Here is a 19,698-nt window from a genome sequence, read left to right as displayed (position 1 = left end):
CATCTCACCATTCTCCCTCAGCACACCCAGATCTTCAGGGTCCAACATGGGCCCCCAAGTCTCTGAGAGTCAGTCCACACCCCCTCAGGACTGTGGTGGTCCAATCAGCAGTACGACAATCATGGCTTCCTTTAAAAAAAAAAAAAAAATCACACCTGGGAAGGCCAGGAGCAACACAAGGCAGGTGGTTCATGCTAGAACTGTCCTCGTCATGACCCTGCCTCTTCCCAAGGCAACGAACGGTCTGACAAAACCCTTGGCAACCTGAAGTTCCCGATGAAGCTACATCTATCTGCCTGACGAGGTCTGGTTTTTAGAGTTCAGAATTTGGGGGGGGGCTCTAAAGAGAAGGCTGTCTGGAATTGCTTCAGACAGAGAGGGGATCCATCAAAGACCTTCTAAGACCTTTCTTACTGGAGGGAAGGTGGTGAAGCACAAAGTAAATCGCTGGCCAGCGCTTTCAGCATCAGTATAAACAACAGAATTCTGTACACCTTGCTTACTGCATCACAGCCATGTCCTCTCACAGCCCTGACCATGGTGACATGCCATGCCCTCAGTCTTGAGGAGGCTGGAACTGCTTAGGGGTTCCCACCAAGGACAGCTGGCTCACCTTCTCATCCTTACGCTGATGCCATGAGCTAGCCTTCAACTTGGCTGGCCAGTGGGTCAGGACAGGGTATGAGAGGGCCTGCTTGGCTGGGAGTGTGGAAGGTTCATGGGCCAGTGCTCTGTATCCTACCAAAAGTTACCTCTTCATCTTCAGACTCTATAAAGTTGTCTCAATAGCCAGTACAGGGCTTGAAGTGCAAGTGTGGTCTACTACAAAACCTCCATTCAAGGGAAACAGTTTGCTGAGGACACAGGCTGGCAGAGACCGACAGGGACTCTCAAGAGCACCAGGGTGGGAGGATCAAGCAGCCCTGGCCCTCTGAGCATGCACCTTTACTTACCTTTCTCTGCTTGTGCCTGGCTCGCTTGGCTGCCCGAGTACTGCTAACTGGCTTGGTCTCTGAGCTGTTTATAAACTGTAACAGATCCTCTACTCTCCGATGGTCAACTACACCTTCACGTTCTGAGATCTGGTCCATTTTCTTGGGTTGCTCTTCCTTCCTCTTGGTCAGCCGTAAACGAAGTTTTTCCCTCATTTCTGCATAGTTTCTACTTGTTGGTGCAGCTGGAGGCTAAGGGAAGAGCGGAGCAGAAGGAAGCTTCAGGTCTTAAGTCTGAACGCAACAAACTTCAGAACACATCTGTGAAAATAACCTGCTTTTCAAAAAGATCCCTTAAAAAGTATATGATCATTGTAAAAGTAAGGAAATGAGACAAATGGGGGGAAAAAGCCCTAACCATCATCAAGTAACTTAAAAGTTGAGTTTTGGTAACTACCCTTCAAGTTGGTGTGTATTTGCCAAAACACAGTAAAATATATACAAACGGACTTTTTAAGCTGAAAAGCTACAATCATATACATATATTTTTCTATTTCTATTGAGTACAGTGGGATTAACTTTTTCTAAACTCTTAGTGCAGGGAACCAAACACCAGGCTGCTCTTGCAGAGGACATGAATTTGGTTCCCAGCACCCACATGGCAGCTCACCATCTGTAACTCTAGTTCTAGGGGAGCTGATGTCTTCTGACCTCCATAGACACTGCACAACAGAGGTGCACTTATACATATTTGGGCAATATACTCATATACATAAACTAAAAAGAGTAAGTACAATACTTTTTAAAAGGTGCAGGGGCAGAAGGGGAAACACATTATTCTTAGTCCTAGTACCAAATTCCTTACTATTAAAAAAATCATACAAATATTTCAGGAAATGGAGATAGAACAAAATCAGAAAGAAAAATGGAGATAGAACAAAATCAGAAAAACAAAAAAACTGCGTGCCCCTTTATGTACTTTCCATCTCTAGGAAGCATGGGTTGTACAATATGGTCATTGCTCTGGAGAGGTACACAAGCAAGCAGGGCCAGCATCCTTTATACTTTTTTTTGGTCTTTTTGAGACAGGGTCTCTGGGGGTCTCCATATAGCCCCAGCTGGCCTGAAATTCACTATGTAGACCAGACTGGCCTTGAACTCAGAGATCTGCCTGCCATTGCCTCAGCATCCTTTACATTCATCCAAGAGGACTTATCCTGACCACAGACTGTGCAGAAGCCAAACTGAGCTTTCCCACAGTGGAGTTAGTAAGCCCTACTCCATCATCTCTTTCAGTCTCACCAGCAAATAACAGAACTGCAGTGATAAATGTGGTGGCTCAAGCTGTGATCTTTGGTACTTAGGAGGCTAAGGCACAAGACCTGCTCTAAGTTTCAGGCCAGCCTGAACTACATAGGGAATTAGTTCCAGGTCAGCTTAGGCTATAGACCAAGACCCTGTCTCAAAAAAAGAGATGAACCACCACCATCACCAACAAAATGCAGTGATAGAAGAATAAAAAACACACCTAGGCATGGTGATGCATGCCTTTAATCCCAGCACTCGGGAGACAGATATAGGAGAATCTCTGAGTTTGAGGCCAGCTTGGTCTACATAGTGAGTTCTAAGCTATCCAGGGCGACATAGTGAGCCCGTCTCAAAAAACAAAACAAGAGTAAGAGATGTACTAATGGAATCGTGCCTAAGACAAGCATAATCTCGTGGTTCAAATGTTGCTCAGGCTGTAAGTGCACCCATGTTGTGCAATACCTAAAGAGGTCAGAAGATGGCATCAAATTCCCCTGGAAGGACCTGGAGTTAGGGACAGTTGTTAGCTGCCACATGGATGCTGGGAATCAAACCTAGGTGTTTCTGCAAGAGCTCTTGGCTGCTGAATCATCTCTCCAGCCCCCAGGCTGGGGCTTTTTTTTTTTTTTTTGGTCTTTTTGAGACAGGGTATAGCCCTGTAGCCTATAGCCATAGGTGTCCTAGTAGAACTCACTACGTAGACCAGGCTGGCCTTGATCTCACAGAGATCTGCCTGTCTCTGCCTTCCAAGTGCTGGGGTTAAAGGCATGCCACACCCAGTTCAAGCTGTAGCTTTAACAGACTTTTCCCTGTCTATTTCATACATGCATGTCATGTACTTGGATTCTATTGTCCCAATGTCCTCCTGCCCTGCCCCAATCCCCTCCTATGCTACTTCCACGGCTTTCTGTTGTCTTACCAGTGAGTTTATAATTGGGGATGCTTGCCTAGGACTGCATCTTGATGTTCAGGACACTGTAAGGGTTCGGGTTCCCCAACTCTCAGGTCCTAAGACACTGACTGTGCCCACTCACCCCGCCGTGTCCGAAGAACTCGCAGTAGCAGCAGTCACAGTACTTGCCCTCCCTCTGGTTAGTGGAAGTCGAAGTGCTGGAGCTGTGCTCAGAGCAGCTGTCCTCATCCGCACTCTCATCCCCATCATCCTGCTGTGGGTCATAGACACCGTTCTCGCAGCGGTGTCCTTCACAGTCAGGGTCACTGCAAAGCCACACACAGCTTACTAGCAAGCAGCCATCAGGAGGCCCTGACTGTTCCTCATGCCCAACTGCTGTTCTGCTCATGGTCTGGACCAAGGCGGCAAAGAGGGTACATGGCTCCAGGTCACAGGGTCACATGCTGCGCCATCAGCCAGGACAGTGTGGTGACTGGATTCAGACACACAGCAGACTGCAGTAGTCACAGCACACTTACAGTCCCACTGAGTGGCCTCACGACTCCTTCCAGTCCACTTTCCTGCAACCACTGGTTCCACAATAGATGTTAGGGAGGCTGTGCTTCCAACAGGCAACTCAGAAGTACCAGAAATAGTCTTTTATAAAACCACCAGGTGTAGTTATTTATTTTAGTATACACCTGTTGTAAATCACCTTGTGGTCTACCCAATGTATAGCAAATAAAACTGAAAAAGCAAGCAAGGCCACCCTAATGCCAACAGTAAAGATGGCAGCCTCCCCAAGCCTGGTCTTGGCAGCCAGGGCCATTGTCCTTCACTATGAAGAACTAGAGGCTGAGACTGCGCCTGGAGTTTCTGTACCCCCATGGCCTTGGCCGCTGCTCGGGGAGGGGAGACTCCCTGGGTTTCTCCTGTACTGGACTTGTTACCTGCCTGGACCCAGGGGCAGTGTACTGTCTAGTTACCACACAGCTCCCAGCCCTGTAGCAGGAAGCTGGGCTCTGTAGCTCACCTGCAGACGCTGGGAGGGGCACTGACGGAGCCATCTGTGGTGGAGGGTGCGGGTGCCACAGGAGTAGGACAGAAGCTCTTGCGTGCATCCACAAACCCAGGGGCGGTGGTTACTGTTTTGGGGAATGACGGGGCAGTAAGATTCGGAAGGTGAGGCGTGGAAGCTGGAGAGAGTGAAGCAGGAGACAAGGCTGGGAGCGGGGCCAGGCCCGTGGGGCTGTTCCTTGGAGCAGCAGGTGCTGAGTGTCTGTGGTCCTCCTTGTTGAGGCCGTGAAAGACATCACCTGCATGTAGAGACAGAGAGATTGCCACTGGCTGGAGAAATGACAGTCATGTTTCCTAGCTTACATTTATTCATCAATCTTTTGTTCTAAAAATGTTCGGACTTAGAGAAACTCTGAAGGAACAGAACAAAGGAGAGCCACCCTCCTTCAGCACGACTCGCCACGTTTCCTTTATTTCTCACAAGCATGCCTGATCTGGGTCCAACATCTGTAGACAGCTGTGTTAGCCAGGGACTCCAGCCTGAGCTCTTGGGATCCTGGAAGTTTGCAGGGAACCCATGCTTGCCCCATCGTGGGCGCCAGCACTGACAGGCTAATGCAATGTTATCTGATTCCAAGCTTCTAATTTCCCCAAGACCTTTACAGATTCTTCTCCAACTAATCTAACCACTGCCAAACTCTTTTTCTTTCACAACATGGATGTAATTAAAGAGATGCCATCTGTCCAGTGTGGCTCATCTTGTCTATCAGGTTTGGGTGAACCACTTTAGATTTGAATCCTGCAAAGGTAAGCTAGATGGAGCACAAAAGCCCTTTGCTCCCCTGGGGTCTGTGGGTTTTATGGCTGCCAGCTTCTTCCAGAGGGGTGTCTACCATCACTCCATAACAGGTCAGTCCCTGTAGAAATGCTACGGCTGCCAAACGGATATCCAGTGTTAACAGTCCCTGGAGGACCTGCCTGAGGTGTGGTTTAATGGTAGATGTTTGTCTAGCATGTGTGAGGTTCTGGAACACACACATACCTGAGTGGGGACAGCCTATCTAACTGGGCATGGTGGTACATGTTTGCCATCTCAGCACTAGCTAGGCTGAGGCAAGAGGTTTCAGGCCAGCCTGGACTACACAGAGGTTTCAGGCCAGCCTGGACTATATAGCAAGACTCTTGACCTGAATAGCATATATTCAATGCTCTCTGCTTCCCCTGATTGGGGATGCCATGTGACCAACTGCTTCAAGTTCCTGATGCCTGGACTTCATGGGGACCATGGACCAAATCTTTTGATTGTGGGCTGAATAAACCCTCTCTTCCTTGAGTTGCTCTTTTCAGATTATTCTGTGACAGCAACAGGAAAAGAAACTAAGATACTCCCTGTCTAGGCTGACCAGGATCAGCCGATGGACTGCTGCCTGCCACAGATAAGTCTCCTTGTACTATACCCTGTTACAGTTGAGTACATGCTTCTGTAAAGAAGAGCTTTCAAACACTGAGCCACTTGGACATCAGAGTCCCGACTGAGTGCCAGGTTTCATCACACTCTTTTTCGCCCACTTTAGTAAGTAGGATGATCATTATTCTTTTTGATGCTCAAACTGTTTCAGCTTTGACTGGTCTGATAAAAGCCAGCTGCCAAATTCTTTGACATGTGCCCTAAGTCTCCAAAATCATTTCCTTGCTTTTAGAAAAGCCCCTTTGAACAGAAAGTAATTAATTTGAGTGACAGCATGCTGGGGGACAGGTAGTCTTGTTGGTTTGAACAAGTACTATTCTGCTCAACAGGTCCCTAGAGCTATGCACATAACCTCTGCCCATCACACTAAATGGAGGCTGGAGGCAAGGCAGAGCTCAGCAGCCCAGTGGCATTCAGTATAGCAGCCAGAATTCCCACCAGAACCCACAAGGCAGGCTCTTCCGCACAAGTGTCTTCAGGTATTTGCTGGTTTCTGCCTCCAGCAAGGCTAAAGAAAAGGTAACGACATGGGTGGTGGAAGAAGTCAGAGGCCAAAAGGCTCCCAGGGTCCTTACCTATGGAAGGTGGTCTTCTGGATGACACCTTGAACTGACTGCTGCTGGACTGCACTGTGGTGGCCGTGCATGACACCGAGGATGTGGCCGAGGAGGTAGCCATGGCGACAGTGTTGGCCATGGCAACGTCATTTGCTTCCATAAAAGCATCTTGGAAACTGTACAAACACTTCTTTTTCGCAGCATTTTTCTTCTCTTTGCTATCTGACACTGCAGGAGCTTCACTGCTGGGTGGAGGTGGAAGGGCTTCGGGTCTTGTTTCTGAGAGGGCTGGCCCCAGTATATCACTCCCTTTGGAGAAGAATGGGAAAGTGAAGGCTTCTAAGAGAAGGAGCACTTGGCAAAACCCCCTAAGGGACATGCTGAGACTGGGGCTGCTATTGAAGTCAGGACTCCTCTGGGGTGAAGCTTTTATTCCAAGGAAAAAGGTTTATTGAGCACCTATTATGTGCCAATTCCTGTGCTAGGTGCTTTCCAAAATTCACTGAATGCCCTGAAACCACTATTCCCATCCTAAAGATGAAGAAACTGAGGCTCAGAAAGGCTAAGCAACTTGCCTAAGGTCACACAGCTAGAAATCCTTTCCAAGCACAGATCAGGATGTCACAGCTAGCTTCTGAGCACATGCAGGGCTGAGTGTGGTGCTACCTGGGGGCTCTAGCCATCTGAAGACAGAGAGGAGGTAGAAGCACCAGCCCCTCACAGGAGCCTCTGGCCCTATGACTGACATAACAGCTAGCCTCAGCAGCCAAGGCAGCTGGGGAGGAGGGTACTTGTTAGAGGGGAGAGAGGTTCTAGGGGTCAGTACAGAAGCCTGAGACTAGGAACCTGACGCACGGCATTCAAGTGGATGTGTCACTGTCTCCCTGTCCCCATGCTCTGGGCTGAGGTCTGGTGGTCACCACTACCTGAGAACTGAAGGCTGGACACAAACCCTGAAGACCAGACCCTCTGTGGCAGAAAGGGCCAGGCAGGGCAGCATCATGTGGCTCGCTGGTGCTGGTTTGGAGCCAGTGTTGGCTCTGTCAGTCAATGCAGTGGTCCCATCAGTGCAGGTGTGAAAGGATGGGTGAAGTACCAGGCCCGGGGCCTCCTGCTGGGGAGTGGTGGCTGGGAGAGCTGTGGCTGGGCCTCCATGGGAATGTGATGATGGCAATCTACTTGGCTTAGAGTACTTAAAACCTTAAGAAAGTTTCAACAAATTCCTTACCAGAAATTGTATCTGGCAAGAAAGTGCCAGGGTTCCAGTTCTTATCATTCATCACTTCTGATCCCCAAAGACTTATAAATTTAGAACTATTCCACTCTGGAGTATTCCCAAAACAGCTTGGATAAATATGGTCTTGAAGAGATGCATTGAATACCTGATGCTTATTTGTGTGATTCTGAACAGGTGCTGGCGGTAAAGCCTACAAAAAAAAATGTTCTAATCACATATCAAAATTAATATTCTGTTTACCTATGTAGTTAAACTACAAACAGACAAATTGTGACTGAAACCTTGTGGGCTACACTCCCCGAAAGCCAGTGTCCACAGGGAGACTACACATGTAGGTCAACGTTTAACCACAGGTACCCAATGCCTTCAGATAACTTAGCCGCTTCTAATACTCCTATCCAGTCACACTTTAAATGTAGTTCTCCCACATTTAAAGATCTGTTCTGTGGCTTAAAAGTCTCACCACTATCACGTTCGCTTTGGAAGCACTGACAATGCTAAGCTCTTACTCTGAACTCTTAGACCTGTGCAAAGAGCAGCACAGATCTGAAGAGCGAAAGGGGAAAGGGATTTTTTTTTTTTTTTGGATGTGTGTAAGTCTATTGCCTGCATAGCATGTATGTAAGTGCACCACATGTATACAATGCCCTCAGAAGCCAGAAGAGGGCATCAGATCCCCTGGAACTGGCGTTAGGGATGGTTGTTAGCCACCATGTGGGTGCTGGGAACCAAACTTAGGTCCTCTGCAAGAGCAGTCAGTACCCTTAGCTGTTAAGCATCTCTCCAGCCCCACAACAGGGATTTTTATTGTGAAGCTGGGTGCTGGCTCCTGTTCCCAGGGCACCAGCCTCAATCAGCAAGTCAGCCTGGGCCCTGTGGAAGGCCCTTACTGAGGGGCCGGGGGAAGGGACTGGGGTCTAGTTAGTGGGTCAGCAGCATCAACTATTTACTGAGTGCCAACTTGCTGGCAGCTCCCTACACATGCCTAACTGTCCTAGGACCTCCCTGCTAACTCTACAGAGGGCCTGAGTCTTCTGCCAGTCCTTTTCCTCACAGCAGCCTGAGTCATCTTTATTGAGTGTCACCTCATTGCTCAGAATGCAGAGGTGGCTTCCTGCTGCTTTTACGATAAAAGCCAAAGTCCTTACCATGCCCCAGTGGCATCCCAGGGAATCGAAGCACCTCCCTTCCTCCTGCTAGCAAGCCTGGCACCCAGGCCTCCCTCTCTGGTCTCCACCTGTTCAGCTCCTCCTCTCTCCTGCTCCTGCTCACCTGTGTGCAAGCTCTGCTCTTTGTGTATACTGACTCCCAGCCGCAGGCCAAGGCCACTGTGCCAGAGACGCTGCCACTGCTTTTGTTCCCACTACTCAAGATCCAACACCCAGGACCAAGGGAAGCCTCATTCTAAACGCCCCAGGTGTCTGGAATCATCCTCCTTCATGCCCTTGCATAATGCAAGACTGATTTGTAGCCTCACAGTTTAATGTCTGCCTTGCCCTGAATCACAGGCACTACGTAAGGTGACAGAACATTGAGATCCTGGCTCTGTATTCTAGTCCTGGCCAACTCTGTTCCCTCAGCAGTTAGGATGAATGGGAGGGCCGTGCACTGAGCAAGCTACAAGTCTGACCTTAAGATTGGTGATTCCAGTCTCTGTGATGCTCAAACGAACAGCAGATTCTATGGATCTAAGGAGTCCCAACTTTGGGTGACAGAATCCTGAGGGTCTGATGGGGCAGATGGAGGAAGGGATGGGAACAATCTGGGGACAACCCATCAGATGTGGATAGCAGAGGCCACATCAGAGGTCACTGTGTGATTATCATCCTGTCCAGGGGGAGGGGAGCCACCAGAGTGCCAGGCCAGGAAGAGACAACCAGGTCAGTTTATTAGAAAGATCAGTTACAGTGGATAGACAGCAGGGTGGGGTGCGGTGCTGGAGTCACTGGCTAGGTAATGAGAAATGATAATACAATGTGCTGAAGACGGTGAGGGAAAGGAAGAATTTGGGGGCAATGACTGACTGGCAGTCAGGGACTGGCATCCCTGGCCTCTTCCCAAGGGCATGGTCAATGAGAGATAAAGAGGAACTGGGTATATGTCTCAGCCTCCCTGCAGTAGCTGTGTGACCTCAGGCGATATCGCTCAATCTTTTGTGCTTTAGTTTTCTCATCTGAAACTGGGAGATACCTACCCCAGAGGCTTTAGTAAGGCAGCATACTGCCTGGCCTGCAGTAAGCATTTGATGAGGGGCAAAGATGGATTTCTAGCATTTTCTAAGACTGTGATTCCCAGACACAAACTCTACCAGATGCACCCACTCTCATATATGCTTTGGAGTGGAGAGCAAACCGCAGTAGCTCTACCTAGTCCCCAGCCTAGTTCAGAACATGCTGTTAAGCTGGAGGGCTCTTGGAGACAGAGGGGGAGGGGGAAAGGGCCAGAGCGAATGCTCAGAATTCAAGTATTCTGAAGAAGCAGGCCTAGACGGAAGACACAGGGCCAGAGGGCCAGATGGGCCTAAACAAGCTGTTCTGGCAGGGGAGCCCCAGGGGAGGAGAAACAAAGGAAATAGGGAAACAACATCTTAATAGATGCAGATTCCACTTAACAGGCGAGAGCTAAAAGCCTTGCTGAGATCTATAAGGAACAGATCATTTTGGGACCTTTAGCTAAGGGACAGAAGTAACCTGCCAGTGTATAGCAGTCTACCTTTCCACACACTGGCTTTCACTTTGCTAGCCCGGGATGTGAGAGGTGGGTGGTGGGAGGTGGCAGGGGTCTGAACAGAGGCACTTAAAGGTATCTGAGATTCCTGAGATTCTCCTTGGACACAGCTGTGCACTGTGTCCTTTTTCTCTGGCCACCTCCCCTCCACTGCACTCATGCCTAGAGACCCCCATGCCATCCTGGGAAGCCCTATCCGTGTCCCCTACTCTATAGAATACCCTTGGGCTCGCTCCATTCCGTTCTGGTCTCCAGCGTTCCGTCATTATGTTGCATCTAGCTACAGCTCCACAAGGCTCGGCTCCCTTTCTGCTGTGCTTCCGGGGATGGAACCAAGGACCTTGTGCATCCCAGGCAAGTGTTTTCCACTGAGATAGTTCCCCAGACTTGCCTTAGCATTTGATACTTGACTCTCTTTAAATTTTTGCCTTCTCTTTTGAAAATAAAGCCCAGGATTCACTGACCTGGGTTTTCCTAAAATGTAGCACAGGGGCTGGCACATACTGGGTGTTCAATAAATGGTAGTTGAGCACAGTTTAGCCCAGAGGAACATGGGAATGCATGTCCAGAGCTCCACTGGCACAGCACCATGCTCTCACACATTTCACTTACACACTCCTGAAGCCACCTACGCAAGGAGGCCCAGTGTAGAGACCAAAGGCAAAACCCAGGGGACAGGCAACAAGAAAAGTTTCGTTTTTTCAATAGTTTTGCACATGATGACTACTGCCCTCAGCAGTTGCGGTGTTCCTTCTGAACAAAGCAGTTATATGCTGAGTGGACCACCGTGGGCCCTGCCCTGCCCAGTGCACCAGTGATGAGCCACCCAACTCAGACTCAGACACAATCACAAGGCTTCAGTAACAAATTCTGAATTGTTCTCAACTTACAACAAAAATAAGAAAGGAGATTGTTTTTGCTTTAAGTGAAAGCTCTGACATGGATGACCTTCATGAGTTCCCTTCCCTCCTTTACCCACGAGCACTGACAACGAGGACATACTGGGACCATGAACTAAGAAGACTCTAATGTACACTCAAACCAGAGAAACTCCAGCCAAGAAAGTTAAGAGGAAACATCCTGACTTCGGATTTCTTGATGTCTCCCAACACCTTCCAGAGATAGTAAGGACACCACCATCTGGGTGCTGGCCTCACTGTTCTGAGGTGAGAGGAACTGAACACTGTTCCCAAAGTAAAACGCACACCAAAGATCACAACAAAACTCAAAATCAGAAACTATTTTCCACCAGGCGTTTCCCCTAGCTCGTCTGCGTGCACAAGAAGAGAATGAAAATGGGCATCTCAGAGAACATGCTCGCAAGGAACAACGGAGTGAGGAGACAACTATACAATGCTAGAAAGATCCACACAGCGGAGCTTGTGTATCCAGTGAAATAACTCTTCAAAAGTGAAGGAGAAATAAAGACTTCTTCAGACAAAGCCCTAGGGAGCTCCCCTATGGCAGATCTGCCCTGCCAGACACTAAAAGACCTTCAGGCAGAAGGAAAATTATTCAAGCAGGTCCACACACAACAAAATGCAAAATAAAATCTTTTTTCACATTCCTATTTGACACTGTTACTATTTTCTGGGACAAGGCCTCCCAGTAGTCCAGATGGCCTGAAACTCTCTGTGTAGACCAGGCTGGTCTCAATGTCACAGAGACCCACCTGCTCTGCCTCCTGAGTGCTGGGATTGAAGGCTTGTGCCACCATGACGGGCATTACTTTTATCATTTTTAATTATGGTATGTGTGTGTGGATGAGTGCCAGTGCCCGTGGAGGCCGGAACAGGGTATCAGAGCTTATAGCTCCTTGGAGCTGGAGTTACAAGTAGGCGGGTGTCAGTCGCCTGACCTGGGTGCTAGGAACTAAACTTGGGTTCTCTGACAGAGCAGTATAGTGCTCTGAATCCCTGAGCCATCTCTCCACCCCAGGTACCTACTTTAAATACCCTGTAAGTTAAAGGTGAAGAGAGAGGGCCAATGAGATGGCTCAGCAAGTAGAGGCAACTGCTGTCAAGACTGATGGCCTGAGTTTGACCCCTGACAGCCACCCCTGATCCGGTGGAAGGATAGAACTGACTCCATCAATTTGTCTTCTGACTTCTACACATGTGCCAGGAGACATGCGGTGCCCTCAAATAAATAAATGTTACAAAATTTTTAAGTAAAGATAAATAATCAATGGATAAAAGAAGAAAAAAAATCATCAAATGAAATCAGAAAATCCTTAGAAATTAAAGAGAAGCCGGGCATGGTGGCGCACACCTGTAGTCCCAGCACTCGGGAGGCAGAGGCAGGCGGATCTCTGTGAGTTCAAGGCCAGCCTGGTCTACAAAGTGGGGTGAAGGTGAAGTTCCAAGAACTGAGGAAGAAATCTGTATTAGAGCAACAAATGCTCCCATCAAAGAGAAGCCAAGCACATGTGAGCAAGTAAGGACGGAGACAGAGCTCCAGGGTGGCTGGGCTATACAGCAAGTCTGTCCCAGTCATCACCACCATCCCAATCAGGATGGGAAAAAATGAAATAGAGAAAAATCAATGAAATCAAAAGATCACAAGCTGGAGAGATGGCTCAGCAGTTAAGAGCACCCACGTCAGAAGGCTCACAAATGTACCTAACTCCAGCTCTGGGGGAATCCAACATGCCCCCTCTTCTATACTCCATAGGTACCCACATACCTGTGCATATACACAGGGACAGTTACACAAATAAATAAATTTAAATACAAATAAATTTTAAAACTTAAAAAAATTCTTGCTGGGCATGATAGTGCACAACTTTAGTCCCAGTAGAGGCAGGAGGATCTCTGTGAGTTCAAGGCCAGCCTGGTCTACATAGTGAGTTCTAGGCTGGCTGGGACTACAGGGAGATCTTGTCTCAAAAAAGACAAAAAAAAAAAAAAAAAAATCATTCTTTGAAAATACCCCCAAGAAAACTGACAAGCCTTTACTGAGACAGATTAAGAGAAAAAAAAATGTCAGTGGAGGGGCTGGAGAAATGGCTCAGGAGTGCTGTTCTTCCAAAGGACCTGGGTTCAATTCCCAGCACCCATGTGGCGGCTAACAACGCCTGTGGTGGTGAGTTCCAGGGGACTCTGAAGCCCTTTTCGGGTCTTTTTGAGACAGGGTCTCCCTGTAGCCCCAGCTGTCCTGGAACTCACTATGTAGACCAGACTGGCCTTGAACTCACAGAGATCCACCTGACTCTGCTTCCCAAGTGCTGGGGGTTAAAGGCATGCGCCACCACGCCCAGCTATTTTAATTTTTTTAAAAATTTATTATTTTTATTTTATGTGTATGTGTGTTGACTGCATGTAGGTAAGTGCACCCGTGTCATGCAATGCCCTCTGAGGACAGAAGCTGTCGGATCCCCTGGAACTGGAGTTTCGGACAGTTGTTAGCTGCCATGTGGGTGCTGGGATGCGAACCCAGGTCTTCTCCAAGAACAGTCAGTGTTCTTAACCGCTGAGCCATCTCTCCAGCCCAATAAATTTTTTTAAAAAAGAAATGTCACTGGACACACGATGACTGATGCACAGAGTATAATAAGTGGCAGGAGGGACAGGGCTGGGAACGGCATGACTGCAGTGTGCTTAGCAAACCCACAGCAGGGTCCCTCCCCAGAACTGCTAAATAAATAAATAAATACATGAGTATGATGTGTGCATCCACATCTGCCCCACAGAAATCCATTAAGTAGAGCCAGGAGACCTGAGTCAGGGGAGAGGAAGGAAGGGAGGGAAAAAAGGAGGAAGAACCTGTGCAGTGACACAATCTAAGACAGAAAACCCTAAAAACTGCACAAATAGAAACAGAAGACAGAACAAATGAATTCAGTCATATACCAAGATACAAAGTTAGCATTAAATTTTTTTTTCAAATTTATGCACTAAAGACAATCAATCTGAAAATCACATCAAAAAGAAGAAAATATTTACAAATTAACCAGAAGTGAAAGACTAACGCAAGGGAAGCTCCAGACGCTGAGGAGGGGAAGGAGGAGGGGTACACAGGCACGAAGTCCTGATCGGAGAACACTACTTGAAAATGTCTACATTACCCCCAGGCTTTGTGTGGATCTAATGTAATCACCATCAAAATCCCAATGATATTTCTGCAAAAGTAGAAAAAAATCATCCTAAAACTCACGTAGAATCTAGACGCGTCCATTATCAAAACAATCTTAAAGAAATGAAGCTGGGGACTTGTACAAAACTTACTCCAAAACTACAGTGTTGGTGTTGGCAGTGCAAGATGATGGGATGAAAGAAGGGAAAAGTTAAGACCAATGAACACTAAATGATGCTCAGCATCGCTGATCACTAGGGAGATGAGAACCAAAGTGGCCACGTCATAGGCCTCCCTCCCTACCACGAAAAGAAACAAAGTGACAAGTGTCAGTGAGGATATGGAGAAATTGGAATGATGTGCACTGCAGACAGACATGCGAAACGGCGCAGCCCAGGTGGAGAACAGCATGGCAGGAGAGGTGTCATGGACTGGCAGGAAGGTGTCACGGACTGGCAGGAAGGTGTCATGTAACCCAACAACTGTACTTCTTGCTCACTCTCAAAAGAGCTGAAAGAAGAAATGTTTATTCACCCACGTTCACAGCGATGAGTCCGGACAGCTAAAAGAGGGCACAACCCACAAGTATGGTCCGTGCAGACAATGGTGTCCAAGGAAGGAAGTTCTATAATGTGCTATGATGTGGATGAGCCTTAACACCATTAAACTAAGTGAATAAGTCACTCACAGAAAAGTTACTGCACAACTCCACTTCTATGAAGTACTTGGAATAGTTGCAGCTATGGGGCAGAAAGCAGAATGTGGTCCCACTGCCTGGGGAAGGAGGAAGTGGCTGTTTCACAGGTAGACAGCTCCAGTTCTACAAAATGAAAATTTACAAACATTGCTAGTGGTGACAGCTGCACGTTAGGAATCTGTTTGGTTCCACTGACCGATGCCTTACAGGTGGTTAACATGGTGAGATCTTATGTCATGCTTACCTTATTGCAAGAAAAAAAAAAAGAGATAAACATAAAACCATGAACAAAGAAGCTGGAGGCAGTATCCTAGTCTACACAGAAGAGATTTCAGATCAAGTAGAAGAGCCAAAGATAAGAAGAGGCATCCCATGTCACCAAGTCAATTCTTCAAGACACAGGAAACTTTAACATGTGGGTGTCTAACAACAAAGTGCAAAACCACATGAAGTAAAACTGATAGGACTAGAAAGAGAAACAGAAGCCCCTCTGCATAGCTGGAGCCTTCAACCCTGCCCCTTGCAAGCAGACACCACCAAGGAGCTGGATATATTGCACCCACAGGTTACTCAGCACATGCCCCTCCAGTTCACAGGGGTATTCACCAGACAGATCACATTCTGGGCCATAAACATACTTACAAAGCCAGAAAAGAAGCTACCAGACCTGAAGGGTGTAATTCTGTGGTAGGGTGCTTGCCTAGCATTCAATTAATTCATTTAATTTTGTGGTCCTGGCAAACTGAGCTGGGGGCCTTGTGCATCCAGGAAGTGTTCTACATTTTAATTTGTTCTCTAATATTTCACTAGAGTAATTTTTCTTCTGTAATTATTTCTTTGAATGTTTAAATAACTTACATCTATCTTAAATAAATCTATCATTGGTATAGGGCATTTGAAAAGAAAAACGGTAAGTGCTTTTAATCTTGTGAAAATTAAATTTTCATAGTATTCACATCCTGACATTTTACATACTAAATATTTACCCACAATGGCCAGAATGTGAATTACAAGAATTACAATCATCATGGCATCAAATCGCACAAGCAACAACTGATTTCACCGCAGCACAAACTCCTAAAAACCTCGAACAAAGCAAGCAAAGGACCAGCCCAAAAGCCTCGGAATGTGTGGCTGTTCACACACAGCCCTTGCCCCTCTGCCTCTTGGCTATACTCAGACACCACACTGAGCACTTCTGAGAAACCCCCAACAGAACTGAAGATGAGCTGCTGTCATCTTAGGACAGCTTGTGCTATTTCTAGGCGGTCCTTCATTCCAGCTACGCCTCCACAGTCTCAGGCAACAGGCTTTTCTCTGCCCAGCACGCTGGGCTCCTGAGGACTGAACATGTTTACAAGGCCCTTGTTTTCATGCTAAGGGTGCATTATCAGCAGATCAGATCCTACAGAGCCCAGACAATACCAGAAGATGTAAACTATGTTCCCAGTGGTTTTATTTATCCCAGTAAGGCAAGAGCCAGGTTGTGAGTAGGAAAGTAAACTCATATAAACTATTCTAGAGTTGACTCTACATTCTAGTTAGCTGAGTAAATAAACCACAACTTTTAAATATGTGTGTGACATTATCTATATATATCTGTAAAAGGTCAACATTACGAGTACTTGAGAGACTACAGTCAAAGCAAATGTCTGCAGACCGTCCAATTGGGAGCAGATGCCGCTCTGCACAAAGTTCAGTCATGACTGACATTCAGGCCCTTCCTGCCCTGGCTTACCTTACTATGCGTGAAGGGGGGCGCTGTATACAAAGTGGGGTGGATGAGTGGCCGAGGCAGGTGTGGGACTGTGTGCAAGGGCACATGTCCGTGGATGTGGGGGTACAGGTGCAGCGCGGGGTGTGTGGGCTTCTCTGGGCTCAGGAACTGATGGCCAGGAGGCAGGGCTCCTGCAGTCATTGCCGATGCTGGCAGCCCAGAAGCTTCCTGTTTACAAACATGACATTCACAAGTGTTCGGAGTTTGTTCAGCCTGAAAGGACAAAAAAAGACAAGAATCTGTTTAATGAAGAACGAAGAAAGATTCTGCTCTGAGCACCTATAGAGCAAATAAAAGGGAACAGGGCTCATCCTGGGCTGACCAGAGCCTCCGGTGTTGGGAAGGCAAAGACCTGAGCCAAGGAGAGCTGCAGAGAGGAGTGGGGCCTCACTTCCCAGATGGAGGTCTGCTATAGCAGCAACCACTGGTGAGGGACCAAGCTGAGCAGAAACAAGGAACCCGGTAATGACGGCCAAGGGACAGGTCTGGAGGTGGAGAGGCAGCAGTGCTGGGCTCCACTGCTCCGTCAGCAGCTGCACAGAAATTTCCACCATGGTGTGGATACAGGCTGCTGGTTAGGGTGGAACAAAGCAAAAGTCAAACTGAACACAACACTTGGGAGGCAGAGGTAGGAGATCTCTCTAAGTTCGAGGCCAGCCTGGTCTACACAGTGAGTTCCAGGTCATCTGGGCTACAGGGAAGGGAGACCAGGTCTCAAAGGACATAAACAAACAAACAAAAAAATTTAAAAGACCAAAAACCTGTGCTTTACAAAAGCCACCATAAAGAGCTAGTGGTGACCACTCCACAAAGGACATATCCAGACCTGGGAAAATAATGTAAACTAGACCTAATGGAGGACTTATACCCAAAACATAAAGAACTCATCTAAGACAGGAAGGAAATAGCCTCTAAGTACATGAAAGGACATTTAACCATGAGAATGAAATGAAAATCTAAAGCACAAGGTTCCCATTTCTCAGGTGCAACACCAGCAGAAATTCAAAATGCTGTTGCCAGTCTCTTCTGGAGCCTGAGTGCATTCTAACCCTGTACTCACTGCTAGGCCAGGTCTAAGGAGCCACCTGCTTATTATCACAGTAGTTTTTAGTGGTCAAAGGGGATAAACAGCACAAATGCTGGCCAAGAGGATTAAGGGAAAACAGAAACTAGACTCACAAAAGTGGGAAATGTGGTGAAGCTGACAGAGCATCAGGGAGAGTGCTTGGTACGCTTATCTACAGGCCTGAAGCCAAGGTGCAATCCCCAGTGGTCCAGAGGAGGAAAGGAAGGAAGCTGGTCCAGGGATATAGCACAGTGGTAGGGTGTTAGCCTACCGTGGGTGAGACATAAGAGTTGACAGTTCAATACTGAAATAAATAAATGAATAAAATTATACAGACTCTCTCAGATCCTAAACTATTTACATGCAGGTGTGGTGCTACATACCTGCAATCCCAGCACTTAAGAAGTGAAGGTAGTAAGATCAGGAGCTCAAGGCCAACCTCAGCTATATGGGACCTTGTCATACACGCCCCCACCCCAAACAAAACAAAACAACCAAAAACTAGAAACAAAAGGGAAGGAAGGACTGGAGAGATGGCTTAGCAGTGAACAGCAGACACTTTATAGGGGACCCAAGTTGGCTTCCCAGCACGCACATCAGGCAGTCCCTCAACCACCTTTAAGGACAGCTCCAGGGGGGCCCAGCATTTCTGGCTTCTGTGTGCATCTCCACGCATGTGCACATATTCACATGTACATGTAATTTAAAAAAAAAAACTGTGTGCGTGTGCGGCATGTGTGTGCGTGTGTTTTAAGACAGGGTCTCTCTGTAGCCCCAGCTGGGCTAGCCTGAAAATTGCTGTACAGGCCAGACTGCCTTCAATTCCACAGAAATCTGCCTGCTTCTGCCTCCCAAGCGGCCCTGCCATGATTGAAATGAAAGAAAGGAAGTGAGTAAACACACTCTTCAGAGACATTGTCTGCCAGGGTGAGCGCTCGGGAGAGCGAGGTGCAGGCCTACACATATTAGTATGCAGTCTTTCTTAGGAGCAAAGGAAAAACAGGTTATTTGTATTTACACATACAGCTGGTCATCTATGGGGCCCTCTAAGGCTGGGGACCCACAGCTGATGGGACAGGGAAGTAGAAAAGGGCAAGGCTTCTCAACGTGTACCTTTTATATCACATTTATTGTTATTCTACTTTTTATTATGTTGATTTTGTGTATGCCTATATTGCCTGCATGTTTGTAACTGCATCCATGTCATGCAATGCCTGCAGAGATCAGAAGAGGGTGTCAGATCCCCTGGAAGTGGAGTTATAGACGGTGTTGGGAACTGAACCTGGGTCCTCTGCAACAGCAGTCAGTGCTCTTAACCCACTAAGCTATCTCCAGCCCACATTTATTATTTTAGTCACATATTACATTACCTATTAAAACGACTGATTAGCTAAGTACCTGGAACCTTCATGCGTTCTCCTTTTCACTTAAGAACTGCTTACTGAACATATGAAACTAAAACGCTGGAAGCGTGTGGTGACGCACAATCCCAGCACTTGAGAAATTAAGGCAGGAGGATCATGAGTTCAAGGCCAGCCAACAGTTGTTATGAACCTACCTCCAAAAAAGCAAAACAAACAATACAGACAAATCCCACCCTGCTTCTACAGAGAAAATATAAAACACAGAAAATGAAATGAAATAATTCTCTGATACTTAAAATATCTAGAACAAACCTATATGAGGTCTTAACAAAAATCATGACAATTGCAGATTTCCACAAGAGAAACAATATTAAAATATGAGTTGTGCATTTTATGTTTGTCCAGCTGGGTATGGTGGTCCATGCCTGTAGTCCCAGCACTCGGGAGGCAGAGGCAGGCGGATCTCTGTGAGCTCAAGGCCAGCCTGGTCTACACAGTGAGTTCCAAGATAGCTGGGGCTACAGGGAGACCGTCTCAAAAAAACCAAAAAAAAAAAAAAACCACAAAAACAAAACAACAAAA

The 19,698-nt window shown here is 47.2% G+C and overlaps 1 protein-coding gene across 1 annotated transcript in view; it reads right to left on the bottom strand.

The window, feature by feature from the left end:
* Nucleotides 1-19,698, bottom strand: part of Fam193a (family with sequence similarity 193 member A) — a 79,018-nt gene that overhangs the window by 15,107 nt on the left and 44,213 nt on the right. The window contains exons 12-17 of the mRNA XM_008841849.3: nt 16,648-16,899; nt 7,403-7,601; nt 6,193-6,483; nt 4,166-4,448; nt 3,275-3,458; nt 954-1,184 (exon numbers count right to left, since the gene is read on the bottom strand). Coding sequence (XP_008840071.2) covers nt 954-1,184; nt 3,275-3,458; nt 4,166-4,448; nt 6,193-6,483; nt 7,403-7,601; nt 16,648-16,899 — 1,440 coding nt within the window. The remainder of the gene's footprint in view (nt 1-953; nt 1,185-3,274; nt 3,459-4,165; nt 4,449-6,192; nt 6,484-7,402; nt 7,602-16,647; nt 16,900-19,698) is intronic.

Source organism: Nannospalax galili, unplaced genomic scaffold (genome assembly GCF_000622305.1).
Source record: "Nannospalax galili isolate Female #2095 unplaced genomic scaffold, S.galili_v1.0 scaffold101, whole genome shotgun sequence".
NCBI lineage: Eukaryota > Metazoa > Chordata > Mammalia > Rodentia > Spalacidae > Nannospalax > Nannospalax galili.
This window is presented reverse-complemented; position numbering and strand designations above follow the sequence as displayed.